The sequence below is a fragment of the Calonectris borealis genome, chromosome 2 (genome assembly GCF_964195595.1).
Source record: "Calonectris borealis chromosome 2, bCalBor7.hap1.2, whole genome shotgun sequence".
Lineage (NCBI taxonomy): Eukaryota > Metazoa > Chordata > Aves > Procellariiformes > Procellariidae > Calonectris > Calonectris borealis.
The window spans coordinates 3564226-3591415 of NC_134313.1; the positions used below are offsets into that span (position 1 = coordinate 3564226).

The 27190-nt window shown below is 41.7% G+C and overlaps 1 protein-coding gene across 6 annotated transcripts in view; it reads left to right on the plus strand.

The window, feature by feature from the left end:
- Nucleotides 1-27190, plus strand: part of TSNARE1 (t-SNARE domain containing 1) — a 554353-nt gene that overhangs the window by 268680 nt on the left and 258483 nt on the right. For all 6 annotated transcript variants that reach the window (XM_075141068.1, XM_075141069.1, XM_075141073.1 and 3 more), the window contains 3 exons: nt 16349-16439; nt 20113-20187; nt 21683-21739. In XM_075141068.1, the coding sequence (XP_074997169.1) occupies nt 16349-16439; nt 20113-20187; nt 21683-21739 (223 nt within the window). The remainder of the gene's footprint in view (nt 1-16348; nt 16440-20112; nt 20188-21682; nt 21740-27190) is intronic.

The following is a 27190-nucleotide window of genomic DNA, read 5'->3' on the forward strand; positions in this document are numbered from 1 at the left end:
CTCAAGAGTCCATGACAGCTGTACTGAGCTGTTGGGTTCTCCTTAACAGAGATTGTTGTCTAAACTCCGGTAAACTTCTTATAATCTCTAATTTACTGTTCTGGACAGTACCTAGCTGGTTAGGGAGTAAAGGAGTTGTTTTGACTTAAATGACTATCAGGACTCTCAATGGGACACAGAAAACATAATGTGATGCTTCAGTCTGATTTAATAATAAAATTATGGACTTCCCTTAGCACCATGTGACTGTTTCTTGATGGCTAATTCCCAACTACATAGACGTAGCAACTCTTACAGCTTGGACTAAAGCCTAATGGTGAGGAATAGTAGGTGTAGCTGAACAGACGAAATTTTGGGTAAGTCTCAGCCTGCCGTGCCAGGTAATGGAGCTGGAATCATGAGCCAAGGGGAGTTGAAGACATGCTGTCTTTGATATTAAAAAGGGAGTTGATAAATTACAGGACTGTCTGTTTTAAAGATTGATTCTATTTTGGTCCATGGGAGAGAGAGTAGGTGATTTGACTGGTAGATTAATTGATCTTTTTCTTTTCAAGTAATTTTCCTTGCTGTTTTTCAACCACTTTGCATTTGGAGAGCTACCACACCAACTCTGAGAGCGTTAAAAAGGCAGCTATCCAGGGAGGGGAGGCAGAAGGGAAAAGGAACATTTCTGCAATATTTTTCTCTCCATTAAGAAAATAGTCCCTAAAATGACATAATGACTGGTTGAGAGGTTGAGATTGAAATCTCCTTCCCCATCAGGTTCCCTGCTACACATCCAGACATTTGACAAGTTGATTTTGTATCATTGCTCAAAAGCTACTGCTGTGGATTGCTGGTTTTATTTTCTGTCCTCAGGATACAGTCCCAAAGATCTTTCTTTGTAGTTATCTCTGACATCTTTCAACCTCCAAAATAATAAAGTGACATTAATTTAATACATTAATGTAAGAGATTGATATGGAGTAATCAAACGGACACATCTGATTCAGCAAGTTCCTTTTATGGAAGTTTTTAGGGCAGATAAGGTCCCTCACTGATAGAAATTTTTTATCTTCTGTAAGAGATAGTAAAAGGGTCCCTTTCTTTAAGTCTGTTTGTTAGGGAATGTGTTTTACAACTAACAATGAGATCCTGCCAGCGTGACAGAGGAGATGATGTGTCAGAGAGGCACATCCAACCATCACGCTGTGAGTGAGATGACACTGCTTGCATGAGGCTCCTTCGAGCTGTTGGCTAAGTGCTCTCTTCAACAGCCACCAAAGAAAAAGTGTCCTCCTTGCTGGAGAGAAGAGGAAGAGGAGATACGGCATCATGCTGCACCGTGTCTGCAGATGGATGAGAAGCAGGTGATAAGGACCCATCTGGGTGAGAAGTAGGAGCACAGATTATAAGGCACCTCTACAGCAGAAAATTGTATCTCACCAAGGGTGTAAAATTTGCCAAAATTTTGCTGAACTGAAATTGAGATTGCCTGTGACAGTGAAGTCACAGTAACATGCCGGGTTGTGAATGGCTGCGGCTGTGTTCAGGACAACCATGGGCTCCCTTTAGTGCAGGGCTGTAAGGTGGGCATAAAGACTCGGGTCTGGCAATGCATTTGATCTAACAAAGCATAAGCCTGTGGCCTGATGCAGTTGCTGAGAGGAGCCTACAACCACAAAATATCCAACCAATGTTAGGCTAATGGGATGAAATGTATGGGCAGAATATTTCTGTTTGGCAAGTGCAGCTGAAAATATCACCAGTTGTCTTAGCTGTTCCACGTAGCAATGACTTAATTTATCTTTCTTTTTTTGCTATTAATACGGGAAAGTAGATAATCAGGAAGCAGTGATTTTTTTTTTTTTTTAATTGCTTCAGGGCTTTCCAGACTTCATAAACTGTTGACTGACCAGAGACAGCCCTCAGAGGCTGGAAATTGCCCTTGGACTGAAGCGATTGGGAAAAGGGTGATACCCGCCTAGTGGATGAGGGAAAGGCAGTGGATGTGGTCTACTTGGACTTCAGTAAGGCCTTTGACACTGTTTCCCACAGCATTCTCCTAGAGAAGCTGGCGGCTCACGGCCTAGACAAGTACACTCTTCGCTGGGTAAAAAACTGGCTGGATGGCCGAGCCCAGAGAGTTGTGGTCAACGGAGTTAAATCCAGTTGGCGGCCGGTCACGAGCGGTGTTCCCCAGGGCTCAGTGCTGGGGCCGGTCTTGTTCAATATCTTTATCAGCGATCTGGAGGAGGGGATCGAGTGCTCCCTCAGTAAGTTTGCAGACGACACTAAGTTGGGCGGGAGTGTTGATCTGCTGGAGGGTAGGAAGGCTCTGCAGAGGGACCTGGACAGGCTGGATCGATGGGCCGAGGCCAACTGTATGAGGTTCAACAAGGCCAAGTGCCGGGTCCTGCACTTCGGCCACAACAAGCCCAGGCAACGCTACAGGCTTGGGGAAGAGTGGCTGGAAAGCTGCCCAGAGGAAAAGGACCTGGGGGTGCTGGTTGACAGCCGGCTGAACATGAGCCGGCAGTGTGCTCAGGTGGCCAAGAAGGCCAACGGCATCCTGGCCTGTATCAGCAATAGTGTGGCCAGCAGGAGTAGGGAGGTGATCGTCCCCCTGTACTGGGCACTGGTGAGGCCGCACCTCGAATCCTGTGTTCAGTTTTGGGCCCCTCACTACAAGAAGGACATTGAGGTGCTGGAGCGTGTCCAGAGAAGGGCAACGAAGCTGGTGAAGGGTCTAGAGCACAAGTCTGATGAGGAGTGGCTGAGGGAACTGGGGCTGTTTAGCCTGGAGAAGAGGAGGCTGAGGGGAGACCTCATCGCGCTCTACAACTACCTGAAAGGAGGTTGTAGCGAGGTGGGTGTTGGTCTCTTCTGCCAAGTAACTAGTGATAGGACAAGAGGAAATGGCCTCAAGTTGCACCAAGGGAGGTTTAGATTGGACATTAGGAGAAATTTCTTTACTGAAAGAGTGATCAGGCCTTGGAACAGGCTGCCCAGGGAAGTGGTGGAGTCACCATCCCTGGAGGTATTTAAAAGACGTGTGGATGAGGCCCTTAGGGACATGGTGTAGAGGGCATGGTGGTGTTGGGTTGACGGTTGGACACGATGATCTTAGAGGTCTTTTCCAACCTGTATGATTCTATGATTCTATGAACTTCTAGGAAAAGCATCAATCCAGTGAACTGAGCACAGCTCATCAAGTCACAAGATAGTGTTGGTTGGAATGGTCTTCTGGATGTTATCTGGTCCAAGCCCCCGCTCAAGAGCAAGGCCAACTCTAAGCAGGCTTCTGGGGGCCTCGTTGTGTGACATAGACCTCAGTTAAGGAAAACGGTGGAATTCATTAATGTCTTAGAACTTACCCATGCTGACTTCATGCCTTCAGCTGGCTTATCTTCACATCTTCTTAAGAACTTTGGGATAGGGGGAAGAGATCCGGGCAAATGCTCCAGCCAGAAGACATGGTACAACTTGTGGTTTGACAGCAGCAGAACGGATTTTGGGGGTTCTCTGTGCAGGAACCCGTCAGCATGGATAGCACAAGAGCTTTAAGAGCAGGAGATCTGCCTGTCTCCACTGAGCAGGTATTTATAAACCTATGGAAGGAACAGATAGTAAGTTCCTACAGGCTTTTAAGTAAATAGAGAGCCACACTCTGTATTTTGGTACCTACAGGGTGACGCAGTCCTGGATGATAAATGATTAGGTGGGTGGCTTGCATGTCACATACATTAGTAGTTATGAATCTGGATCTCATCTAGCATTTGTGTATTGTACAATTGGACAGAGTCCTGAAAATAGACCCAAGAACTGGTTTGGGATATCTGGCTGACTTGATGTTAGTGAAAGAATTAACACTGGATGGTAATGAGTCCCATTTGGGATAACATCAAAATCACCTAGAATCCAGTATATCAGAGGTGCTCAGTCCCCAAAAAGCCAAGGGACTTAATGAATGTGGCAGTACCGTCTGATAGCCAGTCCAGGATTAAAGGTACAAGAGCAGGAGACGTTCCTTTTCAGCATAAGAGAGTCTGCTTCCTAATCTAATGGATTATCCTCATCTTTTAATTTTAATGATTTTATTTAGACAACTATGGTATTTTTAATTCAGATTGCTCAAAAGCAGTCCAGGAGTTTGGAGTTGGCATGTGCCTCTTGGTGCTACCACAGCGCACACCACCTGAGAGATTTGAGTTAGCTGGCAAACAAGTAGGAGGAAAAAATCTCTTTCTGCTTCTTATGAGCCAAGCCATTATCATTTACTCAAGATTTCATGTCCCTGAAGTTCTCCAGATTTTCATTGTACTCCAAAAGTCAGTTTTCAGCTGAACAAACTCTTCTGTCCATTTGGGAAAGAAAGAGAAAAAATTATATTTAGGATCTCTCCCCTTAGCTTCTTGCATTTCAGTCTGACCCTGTTTTGATGTAAGATCCTTTTATTTTAAAAGGAAAGGGCAGTCACATGCTTCAGTAACACCTCTCCTGTGGTGCATTGGGTCTTTAATGGATATTGCTGCTGTATTCGTTTCAGTAACTTGTCAGCTGGATCCATGCGCACAACCTTTTGGCAGCTATTGCATAAATCTAGCATACTTACCATTTGTATGAAAGTCTGTTTTTAAGTACTAAAACTGCAACGAAACATGTTTGGGCTGATTTATCTGCTTTTACAGTGCACTGAGTGTAACTTTTTCTGTTTTCTTTTCTTTTTGTGTCCCTACCTGCAGAAATGCAATGTGATTTTCACAACATGATCGTAAATACGTAATTTCCTAGCTTAGTTACATTTACAACAGCTTGCGTTGAAGCAAGGCGACAGAGAATCAGTCCCTGGAATATTTTATTCTGCACATAAGACTCAATTCAGGGAGAGGAGAAATATTATTGATCTTTCATCCGGTAATTTTCTTCTTTCAAGTACCTGCATTGGACTCTTAACAGCGGTTCTTCAGCTGAATCCATTTTCCCCCTAGAGAACAAATTTGCTATCAGCAGCAGCGGTTTCTGATAAGGGGACTTACAGTTTTCACATTTGAATGGATTGGAACAATTGGATATTTCCATTGTCCCTCACTGTAAACAGAGAGTTGCTATATCTGAGTTCATTATATGCTTGGTCCATTGCCTTCTGCCAGCAGAAAAAGATAATCTTGCCTTACCTGAAACAAACCTCAGAGCCTGTTGATTTATAATGAACTTCCTCAGATCTTTTATTTTCTTTGTTTATCCTTCTATTATATATTTGTGCCCCCTTCTTATTAGGGAAGTATCTCTTTGAAGTTTAATTTTTTGGACCACCGGCAGTGCATTTTAATTATTGCTCTCCCTCTGGAAGTACTCGTCCTTCTGGCCACAGCCTAAGACACTTTGTCATGGACCATGGATGGTGATTTGCACAATTCCTGTAATAGCAATGCCTTTCGGGTGCTAGTGCAAAATTTATTGCCCCACAAAATGGGGTCTTCATTCACATGGCCGCTCTTGCGGATGTTTTATTAGCCAATAAAGTGCCTTGTGTTTTTGTAATCTAACTGCTAGGCTGCTTTATGATCTGATGTCAGCTGGAGGGTGGTGGGGAGGAGCGACTTCTGGTACATTGGGAATTACACGTTATTGTCACCTGAGAGTCTGAAGGATCTTTAAATTGATGAAATGTGGGGCTGATGAGCAGAGAAGCCTCACCAGTAGCATTTCTTTTAAGATTTTGTCTATTTTGTCTCTTTTTTGGAAACTTAATCATTCCTAAAAAGAGACAGAGACATCTTTCTGCCTGCTAAATTAAAGTGTTGCTTTAATTTAGGCGATGCAAGGCAGAGTGAAACATAAGTTGAATGGAAAGGACAATGAAGGAGATAGGAAGAATAGTATTTAGAGATCAAGAACTCTATATTTTGAGTGTATTGCATTCTGTGCAGGATAAATATATTAATTTCCCTTGTACTTCGCAGCTTGCCCTTATGTTCAGAAAGTTGCAGAGATGTCAGATTTAAAGAGGCATGTGAAGTATACGGGATAGAGCAATAGGTGGTAAGTAGGCTGCTGAGATCCATTTCTCTTCCCAGCACAATTCCTTTTAGTCATCTCTGTGCTTTTTGAGAATGAAGTGCAATATGAAAACAAATAAAGCCGCAACAAAAAATCCTTCTCTCAAGCAAACTTATTTTAAAGCTGTTTTCTGCCATATATTATTTTCACTTTTTTCTTTTCTCCTATCTCTTGCATAAAAAAGTCAGAAAAAATAGATCTTGGTATACGTGCCTCAAGGGAATGTGTTCAGAAAGCACCAGCACTGTTACCAACTTCAACTTTTACACTTCAGTCTGTACTTTAAAACGGCTCTTTCCTCCAGCTGCCTTCCCTATCTGCTTACCACTGTACTCCCAAATCCCTTCTAAGACAGGAACAGGAGGAGAGAGAGAAAACAAGACCAGGTTGTTCAGCACTTAAGGCCACTGTGTTTGCTCTTGCTGGGGAGTTGATGGAGCTGGTCACAAAGGTAAAACATACCCAGTATCATATTACCAGTATCAATACCCAGGATATTACCTAATATTGTTTGCAGTTTCCCATTCTGATCCCAGTATCACTGTACCAGGGAGGCTGAGAGCTACACTTCTGTCTCAGGGCATGGGAGCGGGTGTAAAAGTGGGATGAATTTTAGGTGGGTGAGGAGGTGGTTTGGGCATCCCATATCAGAGGAGATGTGATCAAAGGACCAGAGTGAGAAGTCCTGATATCTTGGTCTCGGTTGCTGGAGTTGTGCAGATGAAGGGTGTGAGTGGCCATGCTTAACAAGTGGAGATGGAGATGTAATGGGGCAGGAGATCATGTCCCAGCTCAGGGGATGGGATTGGGGTTATGTTTTGGGAATACATGGATTTGTGATAAGGCATAGGAGTTTAGAGATGGATATATAGTAGAAGTATAGTAGTAAACTGTTGGTGGTGGTTTAACACCAGCCAGCAACTAAGCCCCACACAGCCGCTCGCTCACACTTCTCTAGTGGGATGGGGGAGAGAATCAGAAGAGTAAAAGTGAGAAAACTCGTGGGTTGAGATAAAGACAGTTTTTGGTAAAGCAGAAGCCGCGCACACAAGCAAAGCAAAACAAGGAGTTCACTCACTCCTTCCCACCGGCAGGCAGGTGTTCAGCCATCTCCAGGAAAGCAGGGCTCCATCACGCGTAACGGTGACTTGGGAAGACAAACGCCATCACTCCAAATGTCCCCCCTTCCTCCTTCTTCCCCCAGCTTTATATGCTGAGCATGACGTCACATGGTATGGAATATCCCTTTGGTCAGTTGGGGTCAGCTGTCCCAGCTGTGTCCCCTCCCAACTTCTTGTGCCCCCCAGCCTCCTCGCTGGTGGGGTGGGGTGAAAAGCAGCAAAGGCCTTGACTCTGTGTAAGCCCTGCTCAGCAATAACGAAAAGGTCCCTGTGTTATCAACACTGTTTTCAGCACAAATCCAAAACACAGCCCCATACGAGCTACTGTGAAGAAAATTAACTCTATCCCACAGTGTGAAGTTGTTTTTTGTTTTAGGAATTAGAGAATATGGGGATGGTGTTTGGTTTTGGTGAAGTTGGTGGGTATTGTTGGGTGTGCGGAAATAGTAGGGACAGAAAATTTAGTTCCTTCTCTGTAGGACACGTAGGAGTGGTGGTTGAGACGAGGGAGGTGAGATGTGGGGCAGCGGGGCAGGTGTTGTAGGGTCTGGTTTGGGAACACGAACATGTTTGAGCACATAAAAGAACTATATTAAGATTATGGTTTTTGTGGACAGAAAGGTGTGTGTGTGTACTGTGTGATACATGAGAAGTCCAGAAGATGCTTATCTAGTTAGAAGGATATGGTCTCACTGCACATGGACTCTACAGATCAGCCATGTTTGAAGTAGACTTCTCTGGGAAGATGTACTGAAATCCCAGGTGACTAAACCCAAAATCATCATGTCTCATCTGAATGGAGATTCCAGGTGGAAAAGAAAGAGATGTCAAGAGAAACACAGGCTGTGGGATCCGTACACATCTGTCTTGGAAGCCAAAAGCTATGCCACTGCCTCTGCCAATGGTGGTACTGAAGTAAATTAAATAGATCAGGAGTTTGCTAAACGCTCAGTTTCTTTGCGTGATACTTCACTGTTAGTGGATTATGCATCCATCTTCAACATCTGTTGTAAACGCCAGTCCATTTGCATTGTCCAGACAGCTTAGCTAATTGATATTTACAGTGTAACATTTATTAACTTCAATATGAAGGTTTATGAAGGCTTTCTTCAGTGCCTAAAAGGTGGATTTCTAACAAACCTGATGTCCCGCTGGCTTTTGGTGCTGTTCTTTTGAAATAGTGTCTTCACATTACCCGTTCAGGAAATCATCATGTATTAAACCTTCCTCCACGCTGGTCTATGAGCGCTATAGTGACATTTTCTTCATTTGTCATCTGGGACGGGGGGGGGGGGGGGGGGTCAGTGTAACTTCATCACATGTGTTTCCTTTGCTGACCTGCTTCTTCTGAAACCCATAACACTTGATTCCTGCCATGGTTGAACACGAAGCCTTCGTGTTTGTGCACTGCTGCGATGCTTCTTGGATGTTTGTCTGTTGATTCTTAAAGCTGAGCTTATTGGAGATGATAAACCACCTGTTTTTGCACTTTAGACTGCAAAAGAATTGGTTGGTCATTGCCTTTCTTTTTAGATTTCTTGCTAGTCAAAAGGTGGACATTTTTCATAGGTTTATAAGACAGCCTGTTTGCTACACATTGACAATTTCAGTCGTACAATCACTGCTAATGCCTTTTCTTTCTCACTTAAATCCTGATCGAGGAACTGGGTTTAGGCATATCCCTTAATTTAAGTATACACATAGGAGCGCTTGTGCTTTAATACCTCTAACTAGAAATACACAAATAATAACAGTAAGCTGAAAGGTGTCTTGAGCTGTTTGTTTGCCTTTGATTTCTTGCTCACTTCACAAAATAATAAAAAACCTTGCAGTCATTTGAGTGAAATGGATTCATTTTTCAATTAAAATTGCCTGGGTTTAAGCAAAGTTGGCTTTTTTTTTAAATGAAACATGTATTTTCTGGGGTGAAAATGCCTACATCTCAGAAATTTGTGTGATTTATTCCCTTTCTGCATATGTTTGCTCTGGATGTTCTCGCCACCAAAAAACTTGGTGGCAAGAAAACACATGAAACAGCAAAAGCAACTTTTAAAATCAAAATAAAGCCTCAAGAGTTCTACATCTCTGTTCACCAAAACTTTTCATACTCCAATAAAGCACTGGCTCTTTTATTAATGATGATTTCAGTGTAGTTTCTCAAGGAGAGCTAAAGCAATCGATCACTCATTCACATCAGTAAAGTGCCCTTCATCTTTACTTTTCACAGTGCCGTACCAAGTATCAGCCCACGTTAAATGCTAAAACCAAGAGAGTGAATGTCGGAAGGATAATAGGCTCAATCAATCTGCAGCACAATTAATCTCCTGTCCATTTGTCCCTGTCTTTCCTACATGCATGTGTGCGTGTAGGACACGTTCTTGCACACTCATGCACCCACACTCATTCATCCAGTCTATCCAAATTTATTCATCGGTTAGGATCGGTGCATACAGTGAAGGGAATGTATTGACATTGATAACATGGCATCATGTCATATTATTTTAAAAAAACATCCAGCAATGACAGAAAACCTGACGTAATGTGAAGCGGTGCGCTTAAAACCACCCGTGACCCTAAAACTGTATAGGACCGCTAGATAGACAGGGGGATGTAGCCACTGGAATTAACGTTAAAATACAATAGATAGGACTGCCATCTCCTGCAGTGACATGCAGAGCCTGTGCATGTCCCTGGCTCGGTCCTGCACTCAGTAAGCTCCTGCCATAGGCAGTTTTATGGCTGGGAAATTCCTAAATAGGGAGACGTGCTTCTTTTGTTTCATGCTACTCTGAAATGCAAGAGCTAATGTTTGCAGGCATATGTATTATGAGAAAACATATTTAAGCAGATACATTGGTCGGCTTTTTTATCTGCATGAAGTCCTTGGGATTCGATATATTGTTTATTGCATATTGTGTCCGTAGCTTCCAGCCTGTGTTCTGGAACAGGCAAGTTATAAGAGGAAGTTTGCATATATTGGAGTCCACATACACAGTGTTTCCAAAAAAGATACAGAGGATAGAAACATAAGACAATGTCCATGTCTCTGCAAATTTCAGGGAAGGACACAGTTTCTAACACTCTTTTAAGGTATATAAAATGTTTTCTGTATTTGTGGACTATATGCGGGACTCAGAAAATGTCTTGTTCTCCCTGCCTCTCCCTGGCTCCATTAACTCCTGCTACAGTCCTAAATGCAGCACCCCGGAGCCTTAGATGGGCATAATGCTTCTGAAAACCCTGGAATGATGTCTCTGATCCAAGCTTCAGCAAAGAGTTATGGTAAATTACTGGAAGAAAGGCGTGGTAACAACTATATGTGTGTTGTATGTCGCTTAGCTGCTTGCTGGTGTTGTTACAGGCACCTCTGGCTATGCCGCTGAGAATTACCGCAGGGATGCGTCCCCGTAACCTTTCCATGACAAATGTTAAGCCGTGGTCCACTCGTTAATGCAGAAATGTGCAAGGCACAACAGAATTGGAAAGCACAGGCAAAATAATCAGAATAGTCACGGTTTGATGCCATTTATCTTAGTGTGCTAAAAGGATTATCGGGGCAACACCGGAAACGCTGGCGAATGTTAAGAGCTCATGGACGGCAGCTGAGGTCCTCGGGCTGGAAAGGGAGGGACCTGCTTGCTTCTTGCTTTTTGCAGAAATGTGTTGCAGGAAGATGGTCTACTTCTGTACAACCTAAGTTGCAAGAACAGTTAAAAAGAAGTAAGCAGTTTATCGGCACCTGGAGGAAAAAAAAATGACTATCATGATCGGTAGGCACCAGGGTTCATCAAAATGAAATTATGGTGAATTAAATTTATTTCTGTCTCTGATAAGCTAAGAGGCTTACTGGATAATGACAGAGGGAGGTGAAATATAGCTCAGTGCTAGCAAGGCATTTACAAAGGATCCAAGGGGCTCTTTTATTACGAAATAAAGTGAAACTTGTAAAATTAAAACTTACTTGGGAATAATATGGGTGGGAGAAGGAAAAAACAAATTGAGAGAGTGACATGGTTAAGCTGCTTCTTGTGGGGTCCTGGTTTGAATGCTCTCTGAGCTGTCAGTAATGACTTGACAGATAGAGTCTGCGGCGATGCTGAACTAATCTGTAGGTGAGGCAGGGTTAAGAGGGGGTCTTGCTGTCCTGGAGATAATTTAGTTGAAAACCACAAACCTGAATTTCTGGTAGCAGGTCGATGAGTAACTAGCTGCTTGCAAAGACTGTTCAAATTCTGTAGGGGAGCAAGATTTCTCCTTACATTAGTAATAAACGCATCTTCATTTTTTATTATTTATTTTCAAGAAGTAATGCAAAAAAAAGGTGCCTGATAGGTATTAAAAATACCGTGAAAAATTTTGCTAGGGTTTGCATTGTTGTATATCACCCTGGTTGCATTTCTGTGGTGAAATGTGTGAGGACTGCTATCTGACTACAATTCATATGTTTTAATCCAGAACCGCTGAACAACGTAGCTGCTAACCTATGGCCATGTTCGTCTCTAGAGATGACACAGCACCAGTGCCTGGTGGATTTGAAATACCTCCCCTATTCTTCCCACACAGCCACAGACCATCCCCTAAGCTCCCTAAAGAAAAAATAGCACCACATCTCCTAATACTTTCAAGTGACAGGCAAATTGGAAATCTATGATGCTTTTTTTATAGAATATTGTGTGGCTTGAAACTTGGCTTGAAACTTGGAAGTAGCGGTCCGTTTTTCTCCTGACTTTTACTCTGCTGGATGATTTATACCTATGCAAAGGGGTTTGCTGACAGACCAGAATTAGAGCTCTTATTTTGCTCTGTTGTAAATGATTTCTCAACATGCACCATCAGGTCCTAAAGGAGAAAGGGGGAAAAAAAAGAGTTGTGAGTGTCAGTTTGGAGCCAGAAACAAGTGGATTTAGCCTTTCTTCCTTTGGTGACTGTAACGATACAGTAAAGATACTTTAGGGCTTGGTGAAACAAACTTTCCTCCTAGCTCATCTTTCTGCTTTGTTTACATCTGCAATAAATACTTATAGATGAGAGATGCCCACTGCATTGATCTGGAAGCAGAGCCAGCAGTCCTAGAAGATGAGGTGTGGGGCTGTCTGTGGGCAGCAAGTTATAGCTATCTAATGCAGCACAAGTTTCCATCCTATAGATAAGTGTTTGCTAATACAACTGTTGAACACATCCACCTGGAAATATCCCTAGCTCTGCTATAGGATCATCCTGGCTGTGTAGGATACATCCAAAAGTGGTGTGTTACTGCTGAAGGGTGGACTTCTCTGCAGCGCCTTTGGAGATGCCCCTCTCCACAGACCATGAAGGATTTCCGTTGGCTTTGCTCTGAAGTAAACCACCTTGATTAGGTGGAGAAAGGAGAATAGGAGCCTCGGGGACTAAGTACCCCTTGCTACTCCATGGCTGTGCCTATGGCCAATGCATAAAGTTTTATATACATGTATTTATAGTTTGCTGAGGCCTACCATCAGCTCCCACAGACATCAATCCTTCACAAAATCCAGCTCTAAGACAGGGAAGAGATTGACTGAAGTCTTATGGTGTGAACAATTTCCTTATGCATGCTTGATGCATTTCTACATACTTATGTCTCCAACAACAATGGAATATATGTAAATGCATATACTCATCCTATTTCTCCTTAAACCACAGATCATGCAGCTCAGTGCTCTGAGCTATACACACTGGAAAACTGCAGTCGGTGGTAAGCATTACAGCTGCTGTGCAAAAGACAAGCGTATGGTTGAGGTTATGCTGGGCTACCTGGCTTAACTGTAGCCAAACCTACTTGACCTGCCAGCTCTTAAATGCATAAAACTATTCCATTGCTATGCAGTTGCACTGTGCCAAAGGGCACTAAACCTAATGATGTTTAAGCCAGTACAGTAAAGGTATCTTTGATCTGAAAAAGTTATTATTGCTTTTATATTAGGGATGAGATGAAAGTAAAATAAGCCATATCCTGTATTATAAATGGAAATGCCTTTCTCCTGCTGGAACTAGAAAACAAAGCTCTTTGGGATTATTGTGAGTGGCAGCAGGCATGGTGAGGCAGAGAGAAGTCTATCCCTTGTCGGTCTTTGCTGTTGCATTTTGGGTCTGATTATTTTTTGTTGACTCGGTCATTCATCAAGGGTCTCAAAGAAGCGGCGCAAACAGTAGTTGAGCTCCTTCATTCTGTCCCTGTGGAGAAGGGAAGCAGCCGTCATCGCATCTGCCTCTTTGCTATGCTCATTTTAAAACTGGATAAATAAATCAGAGATATGATCGTTCAAAGAACAAACTGTAAGCAGCTGCGTGCTGGGGATTATGGATTCGGTGGACCATAGTTCTCTGGTAAAGAAAACAGCAGCCATCGGAAATTCTTAGGCAGACAGTGTGGCATCTCTTGTATTATTTAGTGCATTGTCTTTGCAATCTTTGTGCATACAGAAATGCACAGCAAGAGATGTTCTTCTTCTTAAGAGATGCCCTTTTTGTTTTTACTTTTAGAGTGCTTATTTTCAGAGTAGCGCTGTAGACAGATAAGTCTTTTACAACGTTTATATTTTAGGTACTCGGTATCTCCACAGACTGAGTATTTAAGTTACTATTGTGTGGAGGACTTTTTCAGAAGCAAATTTTATTCATCAGAGACACCCCTTTAATTAACTTCCACACTTCCATGGGGAGAGGAATATAAAGAAAGCTAATAATAATAATAATAATAATAATAACAACAACAATAATAGTGACATATCTTGTTACCATTACATATTAAAATAAAATGCTGCGGGGAGTGGAGTTTCAAGGCCTCTTTTTTAATGAAGATCTTAATAGCATTTAATGTAAATTAAATATAATCACTGTCTGATTCCTCAGCATATCTCTGAGGCTGAAGAATAAGAAGTTAATTGTGCTGACAACATAGTGGGAAGTGCCAAAATCAAGCACCAGTATGTTGATTAAAGTGCGTTTTGAATTAAGAGGTGGAAGGCAGAACTTTTTTTTTGTACTCCTGCTCCCAGTTATTTTGCAGCAGTTCAGTGCAAAGTTTGTGTGCAGTGTGGATTTATTACATAAGATATCTAACATAAAATTTACATTAGAATGCAAATGAAGGAGACTTTATTTAACTTTAGAGATTGGGAAGGAACAAATGCATGAGCCTAACAAGCCATTTTACTTTGGGGATGGGGAATTGCTGGTATGCAAATCCCTGACTCGTTCTGTGGGCAGATAATTTAATGAGGTCTGCAAAATGACTGGACGTCAACTCCAGCGCCTTGCATTGCATTAAGAGGAATTAGTTGTGGAGGTCTCAGTCTTGAAACTGTTGCTTATGAAATTCATGCACTTGGTGGCAAGATTTACTTGGTTAAAAGATTGGGGATCAGGCTAACTGTGTACTCCTCAAGGTAGACGATGTGACAGGATTCAATTCCCAGCTCCCTCTCGTGACGACAGTGTGGAATACCTGTCTGTGGTAGATACGACCTCTTCCATCTCAAATTAAAAGTGATGTAATTAGTCAGCTGGTGCAGTGGGTCCTGGGATCATAAATAAATGAAATGCATTTTGATGAATGAATATAGAAATGGTATCTTAATTTAACTAAGGAGAGCTGAGGATAACTCGTTATTGGATCCAGCCTTGTCTTCATATGAGATTATTTCTCTTTCCTGTATGGTGCCAAAGGAGTCCATGCCTTCTGTGTGCTTGTTCAACCCTTAACATACATCTCAATTACTGTTCTGCAGCTAAGAGGTGTTATCTTCATGGTATGCTAAGCTTTCACTTGTACACCTGGTAGGTACAATGCATAAAATTAAAAGTACTTTTATCCTAGACAGCTTTCCCGCCTGAGCTGTCTGCACAGAGACCTCGCTTAAGTGGAAAAAAACTGCCAAACTTTGCTATGGGCGTGAATATCTCAGTTCATGGGGCCTATGTCCATCTTCCCTGACTAGATGGAAATGACAGTCAGTGGAGTCCTTATTGAGAGGTCTCAATTTATTTGTAGTTAAGGCTGCGTTTGGTAAAGACTGTTTGGGGGCTGGCCTTGTTCCTCAAAGGAGGTGCTGAAAGAGTTAACATAAGTCTTGAAAGAGCTGGTCTCCATCAGTGCTGACAGAGAAGCAAGAAGGAGCTGAAGAGCCAGGACGGCCCATGGGTCTTCAGGACAGAGGCACCATAAATAGTCATCTTAACATTTTTTAATCAAAGAACTTCCATTCACTCTACATCCTGCCCACCCTGAAAAAAGAGCGCTGACAAGTGAGTCTTCAATACAACCATGGCTCAATGTGTCTTCTAAGGGAGAAAAAAAATCATTTTTTCCAGGTCTTTCTTGAGTCTTTCTAGAGTTTTTGGCTGAAGCACTATGGAAAACCACCCCTTTCTGACTAAAAAGATGTGAAGTGCTCCCTGGGGAAGCTTAGAGGCTGAAAATGCCCTGTTAACCTTATAAAGCTTGAGAACTATTGGATTGAGCTAATAAATACCTTTGGGCAGCATTTATGTCTCTTCCCCCTACTTTGTGTGGTCCTGAACAGTGAAGCCAGCAACCAGTGCTTACGAGAAATAATGGTACTGGAATAAAAGAGAGGGACAACCATGACTGGAGAGGGGATTGGTTTGGCTCCCTGCCTGCCTGTTTCAGTGCTCGTAAAGCAGCACTGCACCTTCGCATTCACAGTGCTTTCCTGGAGATACAATGTCACTAGCAGCAGATGATCATGGTAAGTAAATTTGTCCTGCTCAATTTCTGTCTCTTCAAATTTCTCTTCTGAGTACAAAATTTTCCTGGGCAAGCCATCAGGTAACTCCCCAGTCCCATCTCTTTTTGCTATACAACCCTTCTTTCGACAATTTTAGTTGCAATACCAACCATCTGTGATGGCCTCGTTACCTGTCCACCACCTATTTTCACCTTATCTTCCCCAATTGACTTTGCAGGTCCACTGCCATTGTCTTTGTGCTGATCACTGGAAGAACATTTTGGGCAACTCCTCGCTAGTATTTCCTACAGCCTTCTGGCTGCCATTGCTGGTCAAGACCCTGGACTTGCGTAGTCCTACTGTGGCTCCATGTGCTGTGTGTTGTGTTGTCTCAATTGCTCTGCAGCTTTATAAATTTCTGTAAGTGTCTCATTATGCAATTAATTTCCATTGCAATTCCCATCATCTCTTCTGCAGGCATGCAACCCAGCAGGAGACTAATAAAACCATCACGACTAGCACCAAAGCCATCAAGCAGCTGTCTGAGGTTGTCAGAGGCTCATCCAGGGTACGTGTCATTCAAGATGCTCTTGGGGGAGAGTGCTGGGTCTTATGGAGGGAGGAATAATGTAAAAAGAAGTGGTAGTGGGTGCTTTAAAGCTGTTGAGCTCCATGTCTTGTTATAACTTCCTTTGCTGTTACGCAATAAGCATCACTTGCATTTATAAATGACCAATGGGAAAACAGCTGCAGAAACCAGTTCTTCTCCCAAAACTGGATTATGTGGAACTGGAAATCAAGAACTTGGCAACAAAGCCTTGACTAGCACACACCTGTCTCAGGGTCTCACTCAGCTTGGGTGAAAGTACTACAGGAACCTCCTGGCTCCACATGAGTTTGGCATTGGTCAAAGACTCAGTTGTGCAGTGGGTGCACTGGGTGCAGATGAGTTTGGAAATGTGTTGACGTGTACAGAAAGGGCAAAGCAGTGGAATATGTCTGGATATGACATTCATTCAGTGCTGTATCCTAGTGGGAAAGCAGCGGTGGGGATATAGATAATTACAGGCTGTGGCCAAATCAGAGCATGGAATTACAATTTACCCCATGGCAACCCCATCTATTGTGCGGACAGACTGGTCTTCTGTCATCAGTAGGTTCAACTCATATGAACATCATTGTCGCAGGGGTATGAATGATTCCCATCCCCTGGTCCCCAATGCAGTGGTTGGACAAACAGGTTTCTGACCTTTCCACAAAGACCTTTATACCCCCTATGTTCCTGCTGACTTTGGCCTGTGGTATGCATCATGGTGAAGAACAGAAGCATATTGTGGGGGGTAAACTCCAGCTGGTGAGAGAGTTGAGGAGACGTTTCACCCAACAGGTGATTCAGCAACTGAAACGAGAATAAGGACAATTCTTTTCTACTTGATTCTGCCTAGCAGTTTTCTGTTACGTTCTCACTTCCAGCATCCATATATTTTCTGGGTCAGGAACTTACCTGAATTAGTGTTTTATCCTCACTCACTTCCTGCCATTTTCCAAAGTCCTGTATTACTTCAACTCTGTTCTCACTGTCCTTCCACCTAGAAAAAACACTGCTCTAAACACACAACTCATCTCTGTCCAAGTGGTTTTTACAGCCTGGATTTATGTCACTTGCCAACAAGCATATGAGATAAGGATTCAAGAGCTGAATCACCCCAGGCTACCTTTGTAACCTGTGGAGGACCATGTGCAATTCAACCCACCTAAAAAAATGAATGGGTCATGGTCTACTCCAGAGGATGGGGAGGGAAGCCAGGAATGACTGTTCTCCATACATAGACGTCGACCTTATGCAGGCATCAACCTTAATACTTTGATCTTTTTTAACATGTTGCTTTGATTAGGGATGGACTACAAGGACTATTTTTTTTCCTTTTTCTTGCGTACTCTGAGAATAATTACATCAGAGCTTGGTGAAACAGAAGATGTTTTCTTGGAGATATGGGGATATGGGCTTTTTTTGTGCTGATCTCCTGGCTCTGGTTTGTGACATAAATTGGGTCCAAAGGGGAATCAGTAAAGGTCACGTTAAACCCAATTATAGTGCCACACAAGAGTGTAATTATTTGCCCTTCACATGTAGTGTCCGCTGGGGACTCTCAGGAGAATTGCTTTTACTGTCACGGGGAGAAAAATTGCTAAGTTAAAGAGAGAATATTTAAAAGCTGAAGGAAATAAACACACAAACAATTATACTAATATGAGGAATAAACTTGCCGCTCTCTATTAGCATCACATAATAACTTTTTCTGCTCCCTGGTCAATTCATTTAACAGATTTCATTTTTTCAACTCTTCTTTTCTAACAGTGTGCAGTTTAAGTAATTAAACCTACAAATTTTGATACAAAGCCCGTAGCCCTCCTACCTTATATAGAATAAATAGTTCTGGTGGATATTGACTGCTGGTCGGCCAGTCCCTCTTGGGGATCTGGGTAGCATTGCAAACTTTCTTCCCATAAAATTTCTCACAGCATGAAAAGCCTTCCATTAATTTAGAGCTTTATAGCCAGTACTTTCCGATCCATTATTCTGTGTATTGCTTTGCATGCACACACAGACAAAAAATATTTTTTTTTCCTTTCTTCCTTATTTTCCACCAGTAATGCACTGCCAACAAGGTGCACTGTGGGAGTTTCTCTGACTTCCCTTGAAGCTCCAAGTGCTGCTGGAGCTATTGGAGTCAGGATGCCCAACTGAGCAAATTGGGTATTTCAGGAGCAAAGATACTGATGTAAGTGGACCAGTGTGATACAACGCAGGAGACTGATGTAAAATAGCACATGGCTATTTTAGGGCTTCCTTTCAAACTAACCTCAAAGGACTTAAATACAGAGGCCTATCTGGAATTTCAGGTTTTTGTAGGATGAGTGCTGGACCATTAGATCAGCTTTCCAGGGTGGCAATCTTACCTTATTTTGCATGTGTAACAAACATGAGGTTTATAGACCTTTATCTGTAGAATGGGAATAATGATACTTGCCCTGTTCTAAAAATGGTTTTAAATCTTTGGATGAAGAACTGTAAGATTAGGATATTCTTCTGTGTATGAAAATACTACCATTAGAAATTAAAGGTGTTTATCCCATCCTTTATAAAATTTACTTTTGTATTCTTAAGCAGTTGTCTGAAACAGCTGAAATTGCTGTACAGTGAACATTTCTGCTTAGTAGCTTTAGTGTAGATTGGGTTTTGTTTGCTACTTGGTTTTTAAGGTGACGGCCCACTTCCTTGCAGTTCATTCCCCTCTGTAAAACCTGGACACATGAGCTTCTGCACACCTGAAATCTGAGATCCAGCGGGTAGAATTGTTTTAGGAGAATTTCCATTGCCTGACACTGTTTGGGTTTGTTCACTCTATCTACGAGCAGTGATTTTGCAGCATGTTGGATAGTTACATCAGGCTAGACTGGGGTCTTCGTTCTGAGAACACTTTTGTTTAAAACATTGATCGGTATCTTGCTGGGGTAAGCTCCAGACAGAAAGGTGGTGACATTTGGGTACATGTTTTGGAAAACATGGAGATAAATTGGTTTCTGACAATCAGGCCCTAGGCCAGGCAGAAGGAAGGTTGTTGTGGCTGATGGACATCTCAAGTCTAGTGAATCACCCATTGCTATCAAATCAATGAGGTGATGAACTCCGTCATGGGGTATCATCCAATTAAAGGACATTTTATAGGAGGATCCCTTGGGTTATCATCTCCAGCAGATAATCTGAGCCTGGATTTTAGTAAGTAGAAGCAGGATACCATGCTACAACCATTCTGTTCTTTTGGTGGCAGCCAGGTATTCATTTGCTTGCATCGCACAATCTTTAAGAACTGGTATTGGAGTGAGACCCCCTTCATGCAGTAGGCAGGACAGCAAAATGTCCCACTGTATATCCCTGCCACAGAAGGTGTCCGGCTCAGATAGCAGACCACACACTAGTCATGACTTGACTGCTATCTTGAATATCCAAGGTGACATTTTTTTAACTGCTTTGGCCTGAAAGATCAAAGCATCTTGTGCTTCCTTCCTAAAATAAAACCTTGTAGCATCCTGGCAGCCCCAGTGAAATTGAATTTTTAGAATACTGTTTGTGCCTACTTTGTTTACTTGGTGTCTCCCCCCAGAAGTGGTCACAGACAGTCTACTACTTGATTTATCTCTACGGATCTGCTAACCAGGCCTCTGTTTTTCCAAAACAGCAAGAGCGACTTCAGCTGGACAGGCTGAAGAACCAGCTGTCTGATGCCATCCAGAGATACGGAGCTGTGCAGAAGGTGAGGGTCTCTCTTTGGGAGCATGGCTCCCAGGAACGTGGAGCATCTCCACAGAGCTGCTCACGTGTAGTTTCCTCCCTCTTTTCTTACTTTATGAGTCAAGCAGTGTATCATTACATTGGAATATGCACATGCATGCGACTGCAGAACAACTCAGCAGCAACGGAAAAGAAAAAAAAGTGTGCTTTTGCCAGCTGTGCGTCTGGCAGGACCTTCAATGGTTCCCCTGGCATAGCCATAACATTATTTTGGTGTGTCTCCACTTTCAGGGGAGAAGGAGAAGTGATTGCACAGTGGCCTTTTCACCTGTTCTGCTTACAGAAAATGTGCGGGCAAAATTGCTAATTTAAATGTTAACCCACTTTATGGCTCTGCTCTGTTATATAGCTTTGCCAGAAAGTTTCCAAACACATTTTGTGGTTTGGACCTGTCACCAAGATCAAGCTGTGTAATAAAACAAACAATACCTGAACTCCGGCTCTTTCATTTACTTCTTGCTCTCCCACTTTACCCTGGGGAGTCTCTACTGATGAGCAGATTTGCTTTGCTTTTAAACACTGCAGTAATGATTTAAATTTACCATCCTCAGACTGCTTCTTCTATCCCCTGCAGTAACAAGTTTGACCATATATCTGGATTAATTGAATCCTATGCAAATATAACCTGGAGAAACTCTGGTTGCTTTCTTATACTACTATAGTGAGTTTGACCCATGCCTGCAATATATGGGAAGAATATATTGTAATTATACAGGTGTAATGAAATTTGGCTGGCAACATGCACTTAATAATATACCTCCATTAGAAACACTCTGTATTGATTGATTTCGCAACACTTGCTGCCTATGGTTTAAAAATAAATAAATAAATAAAAGTACATAAAATTGCACTTCAACAGCATGCATATTATGTAATAGCATTGCATTATCTCTAGCACCATCTCATATTTTTATTTCTCTGTCCTATTCAAAAACCTAAGTGTGGGGTTTTTGAATGAAATTACCTTATCCCATTAAATGAGAAGTTGGAAGGATTCAGCTAAAGGGCTCCACCCCATATACACACACCGTTTTTTTATGCCTTTTTTTTTTTATATTCATGAGTACAATCCATTTGAACTGTACATGTAGGGTTTTCTTTTTTAAAAACTGTCATCAATTCAGAAGTGCCAAAATTAGCCACTGCAGTTTGTGAATGCCCGATTGCGTCAGGAAACCAATCTGAGTGGTAAATTGCTACTTGTCCACGTCCTAGCTGTCATTTCTTAAATGTGTGTTTCAGTTTTGATAACCTTGTCATCTGGAAGCTTTGAAGACTTTTAATTCCTGCAAGACCAAACTTTTCAATGAGGTTATACTCCCTTTCTTTTTCTAAATAATAAGAGTTTTCTCCATGTCCTTTTCTTTAGAAAGCAGAAGAAATAGCTTTATATGATTCCTTCCCTTGGACTCTGTTTTCTCAGCCATTTTCCCTCTTTTTCTTTTGCATTTTTACAGAAAATAGCAGAGAAATCCAAAGCTTTGCTTCCTACTGGGCAGAGAAGTACCAAACAGGTAAGTTCATTCGTCTCTGTGTTTGACAGTAAGTACCTTGCTAAAAAAGGGCTGTTTTCTAGCCCCACTAATGATGCTGAAGAGCTCCCCCCTATCTACACTGAAGACAGTGAGATGGTTTTCAAATAGAGATGTGTGACACCTTTGGAGGTGCAAGATACAAGACCCAGGAAAAAAGACATATGTAAGACCTGTTTAATTAGTCTCTGCTTTTCTGTACTCACGGGGCTGTTTTTCCATTCTTGATGGGAGTTTTGTCTACTTTGAAATATATCAAAGAGCAATCCTGTACCCCCTTCCCTGGGAGCTGGGCTCGTAGGTGAAGTGAAATCACACTCCAAGTGCAATTTCATAGAAAGAAGTGAGAGGGGTTTTTATCAAATCTCTTTCCTCAGTTTTAAGAGGGACCATGTATTCTGCATTCTTCAGCTACATTACGCTGTAGTTAACTATATATACATATGCAAATAGAGCCTTTTTTTTCCTTTTTTTACCCATATTAGGAAATTTGTCAGTTAATAAATACTATATGTGATCAGAGTATATACATTATAGTTTGGCATATATTTAGTTTCATATGTACATGCATGTGTGTGTATATATAAAATATAATTAAATGTATGTGTGCCTGTGCACATATATAACATGATTAAGAATGTAAAGATATCTTTGTGTATATATATGTATATATATGCGTATGTGTGTAGTCTTTCACAAACAGTAATGCAAAACACTATATATGTACATAGTAATGTAAAATACTATATATGTGGTATGTGTGTGTGTGTACAAGAAGTCTCCACAGACTGCAGTGAGAGGTTTGATGCCGCATCAGTCAGCTGTAGTATGAGTCCAGCAGACATTAGCTTGGCCTTTCAAGTCTTACACACTAAAAAGCTTTTAGGTATTTGCAACTGATATCATGCCACCAAAAAGCAGAACTCTATGTCTAATTTCAGTGACTATTTCTGATATTCTTGATACTCTTTGTCTTTTCTTTTAAGGGGCAGTCAGCAGATTTTCTGCTTTTGTAATGAATCTTCATTCCCTACCTTGTTGTGCCACCCGGTTTTCTATATCCTCCTTAACGTGTATATAAGAAACAGTTGTTCTTTGTAACATTAATGCTTCTCTGTAAAGAAGGGTGGAATGATGCCATCATTAGGGCAAGTCAATGGACCAAAGCTTTAATATTAGATAGGTTTCAAGCAATTACAACTCTGCATCAGACCTTCTTGTCACTTGGTTGGTTTTAGGTGGTAGTGCCAATGAAATCAAGGCCTTTGTGTGCCAAAGGGCTAATATATTCCTTTACCCTTATTGAGAGTTCCCACCACCACCTTTGGAGTGATTGTGCACTTTTCAGCTATGCATTTATAGAAATGTTATAGCTTATATTTGTCCACCAACTGGTGATCTGTTTTGAACATGGGTACTGTGCATGGTCACAAATACCATATTCTTGAATGGTGATCAAATCCACCGGACATCAAACTTTTAGTTTTGATGATTGAGCTCAGAGATAAGGGGGCTTATTTTGTGCAAATTAGCTATGATTTGTTTTCATGCCATCTATATTATGTCAATTCTTGTGCTTTTAACCAACTTTGTTAGACTACTAACACTCCACTCGGTGGAGTGGATTGCAAGGGTGGGAATAGCTCTGGTCTTGCCTGGACTACCACAGCCATGGCCGTGGCTGTTCCATATGATGTGGGACACTGCTGGCCATTAACCAGTGCTAATAGGTTGAAGAGGGCTAATTATTGCATAGCTGTTGTGTATTCCTACACCTGGAGTAAGCCTGGATGCAATCAATTTTTTTGGTATATTGAAAATGGTTGATGACTCCAAAAACAACCTCCCCTGGAAGGGAGCAGAGTTTTAAGAGGGGAAAAAAAACAAGATGTCAGATAAAAGTACTCAAATCTTGGAGACAAGTGATGGTGGGGTTGGAAGTAAAGGGAGGCTGGAGGAAGAACAGGACAGAGACAAACCCCTTTACCTTAAAACAGGTAAGAATTGGTGTGGGTCAGGCAGCATCAGCAGAAATTGTGTTAAACTGGATCAGCTACAGATTGTTTCTCCTTGTAGCCGTCACTTGCGAGTGAATGCTGGTGATTGGCTTTGGTGCATTATGGAAAAGAAGGGGGTTGTAGTATGTCCTTGGCGAGATGTTTCTGACTCAGAAATGGGCTCGATCGTGCCCAAGAGCACATACTTTTCATGCAGTGACACTTGCTTGGGCTGGGGACACATGAGGTTTCATGCAAACTGCTTGAAAAGAAAGGAAGTTAATTCACATATGTTTCAGCTTTCCTATACGTTTGCAGCTTCACATGTGTCTTCTTTGCTTCCTCCTTCAAATATAAAAAGAGATAAATTAAATCTATAAAACCTGCTGAAGGGAATGCAGTGGTGATTGTTTTTTACTTATTTTTCCAGCTGCAAATTGGTCAGGACATGCAAAATTATAGTTCCCGCAGCAACCGTAACCTGACCACTATGTGCATATATTAAGGCATTAAAGTTAACACCCTATACAGTAATGCGGAATACTACATATGTTCAGGAGAACTGATTTATGGGTCTTGTGAGACTGCATGGTGAACTTCTTGACTTGGTGCAGATCCAGTCTTCATTCAAATGCTGCTTGCCTGCAGGGCTTTGTTTTATTTTATTTATGCTTTAATTTATCAGAGAAACTTGTAAGAGGTTTGAAGAATGCTAGTTTTTCTATATACATGTCCCTATAATTCTTCTCTTCCGCTGGTGGGTGGGAAAGATAAGATGTTTGGTAACACAATCTCTATTAAGTCCCCTTTAGGGAGTAATTGATTCCCTAGACCCACGTAACAGGTAAAAATTGGAAAGTGAAGCTTCAGGAAAATTATTCTCCTGCCCATTGTGGTTTGCTGTAAGTACCGTTTAATTGAGTTTATTTATTTATAAAAGCAAAATAAAGGCATTGATCCAAAATTCCTTGAAGCCTGAAGTTATATAAATTCTTAATCAAATATGTGTTTGTAGGAATGTATTTGTGTGTAGACAAATCGATGTAGTTCTATAGGTGTGTTACTGCATATATTGAAAGACACAAATTTTTACTATGCTAAATGATCATCGTTGAACGTGAGTTGCGGCAATTATTTGAAAAAAGCCCTTTCCCTTGGATCTGTGAAAGCAATTTTAAATATTCACCCAGTGGCCAAAATGAGACCTCACAAGTCTCGTTAAGGGAGTGCACAGGGGAATCCTGGAAAGCAGCTTTCCATTTATGAGAAATGCTGTTGCAGCATACAGCAGAGACGGTAATATATTTGATGATACGGTTGCCTCTGGTTCCTGCCTACGTACGGGGCAGATGTGCCTCGAAACCCACCTTCTCCCCCTGCACAGACACACCTTGGTGCTGTTCCTCCTTCCAGGCAGAGAATCCGCTGCAGGAGAGGAGGTATTTCAGGTGTCCCCCATAACAGTGATGCAGAGCCTGGGACAGTGTGGTCGGTGGTGGGGGAGGTTGGACAGCTGAGTAGACCTGTCCTCTTGGGCTGAGTCCATCCCACAGTGCAACAGCTGGGTATAATAAAATATGATAATGTTCTCCTAATAGCACAGAATAGATTATCCATAATATTAAAATAATAAATGATAACCTGCAGAAAATCCACAAAACGGCCAATAATCCTTCTGAGCACAGGAGATGAAATGAATCCTTCTTGTTAATTCTTTTTAATTATTGTGCGTCTAACACCATCTACTTCCCATAGAAAGAAGAATATGTTACTGTGCCCATGACTGAATAAATTCGAGTGATATGAAACCCAGCAGCAGACTAGGCTGAAAAGCTGAAGTCTCCTGGTGCCTAGCAGGCACAGCCCAGTTTGTGCATCCTTACGGCATCTGTGACATGCCTTCGGGCCACTTCCATCTCTCCTGGATCCGCAGTGACCACACTCAGCCATCTATCTTCTCAGCTAATGAGAAGGAAAGTGGGCTTTCTCACCATGTAGACTTTGTGGGTGGTTCCCCAAAAGGAGTGGGAGAGGGGGAAGCACAGCTCTCTTTTAGCTGAGGAATGAGTTTTAAACTAAAACTACACCAAAAATTTGAACAGACTTTTTTTTTTTTTTTTAAATGCGGAAACTTTCCTGGCAATTTTTAGAAATTAAAATTACTACACCAAAAATCTGAACAGACTTTTTTTTTTTTTTTTTTTAAATGAGGAAACTTTCCTGGCAATTTTTAGAAATTAAAATTACAGTAATTGTCATAGTGTAATCGCACCCCTCTTCATTTCCTGCTGCTCACGGGGAGAGGGAAGGATAATTACTGCTCTGGAACATGGCAGTTTCCAAAAGAGATGCCTTTGTTTCTTATTCCATAAGCCTACTTGACCCTTCTCTCAAAGGTCAGTAAATTATGTTTCTTAGGAGCACAAAAATGGGTAATAAACCTCTATTTGCATATACAAGTGTCTTTCTCCTGCCTGCATCAATTTATTCATGCTTTAAACAGACTTCCTTCTCGCAGGAAGCATCATTTCTCTCTTTCTTCCTGTGTTTATGAAGTTGTTCTTTTTATGTGATTAGAGTAAAATTCTCATTTTGGGGCAGCAAGATCCAATCCTTGTCTTTATGGGAGAATAATTTCTTGGCAATAATATTTGCATAAACTGCATATATGTATGTGTGTGTGTAATGACTCTAGTTACTTGGGCTTCTATTTTTACAGGGTCCTTATCATGGTAGATGCTGTGTAAGCACAGCTATTAGATTGTGCCACCCTGAGGATCTCGCAGGCTAAGCAAATGCCAATAGGCTCTTCTGAACAATAATTAACGATGAGTTCTTAATGCAGGAGGTGCTCTTCCTGCTGGAAGTCAGGAGCTCAGTTTGAAACTGGCTTCAACATTTGGGAGAGGTTGTGGTGTGTATTTTTCTTAAATGCAAAATTGAATTTCTCACAAAAACAAAATAACGGCTTTTGCCCCGACAAATGGAGCTTTTTATTTACGCATTTATCTTATTGACTCTAACATCTTATCTCAGAACTCATCCCAGTTCCTAATGTTCCAGTCTGGCTGGTATATCTTAGGAAATCAAGCCTTAGCTTTGGCGATACTGTATCTTGCATGTGTGGTAGTAATTGCTATGTCTTTTCAAGGTCATTTGGTATGCAGCTACTTCTGTAAAAAGTGTTATTTCAATAATGTCAACTTTGTTTTAAATGACTATGCATCCATTAAAAACCATATTCTAATCAACCCACTCCTCTGTTCCTAGGGCTGTCAATAGCGAGCATTTAAATCACACGGCTATTTTTTCTTGACTTTATTGAAGTGTGGGCTTTTGTTTGTTTTGTCAGTTTTTTAAGGCGGTCATTAAAGCAATTTTCCTATGACTTTTTTTTTTTTTCCTTTTTCTGCCTGTTTGGGGGTAGGGAAATAGA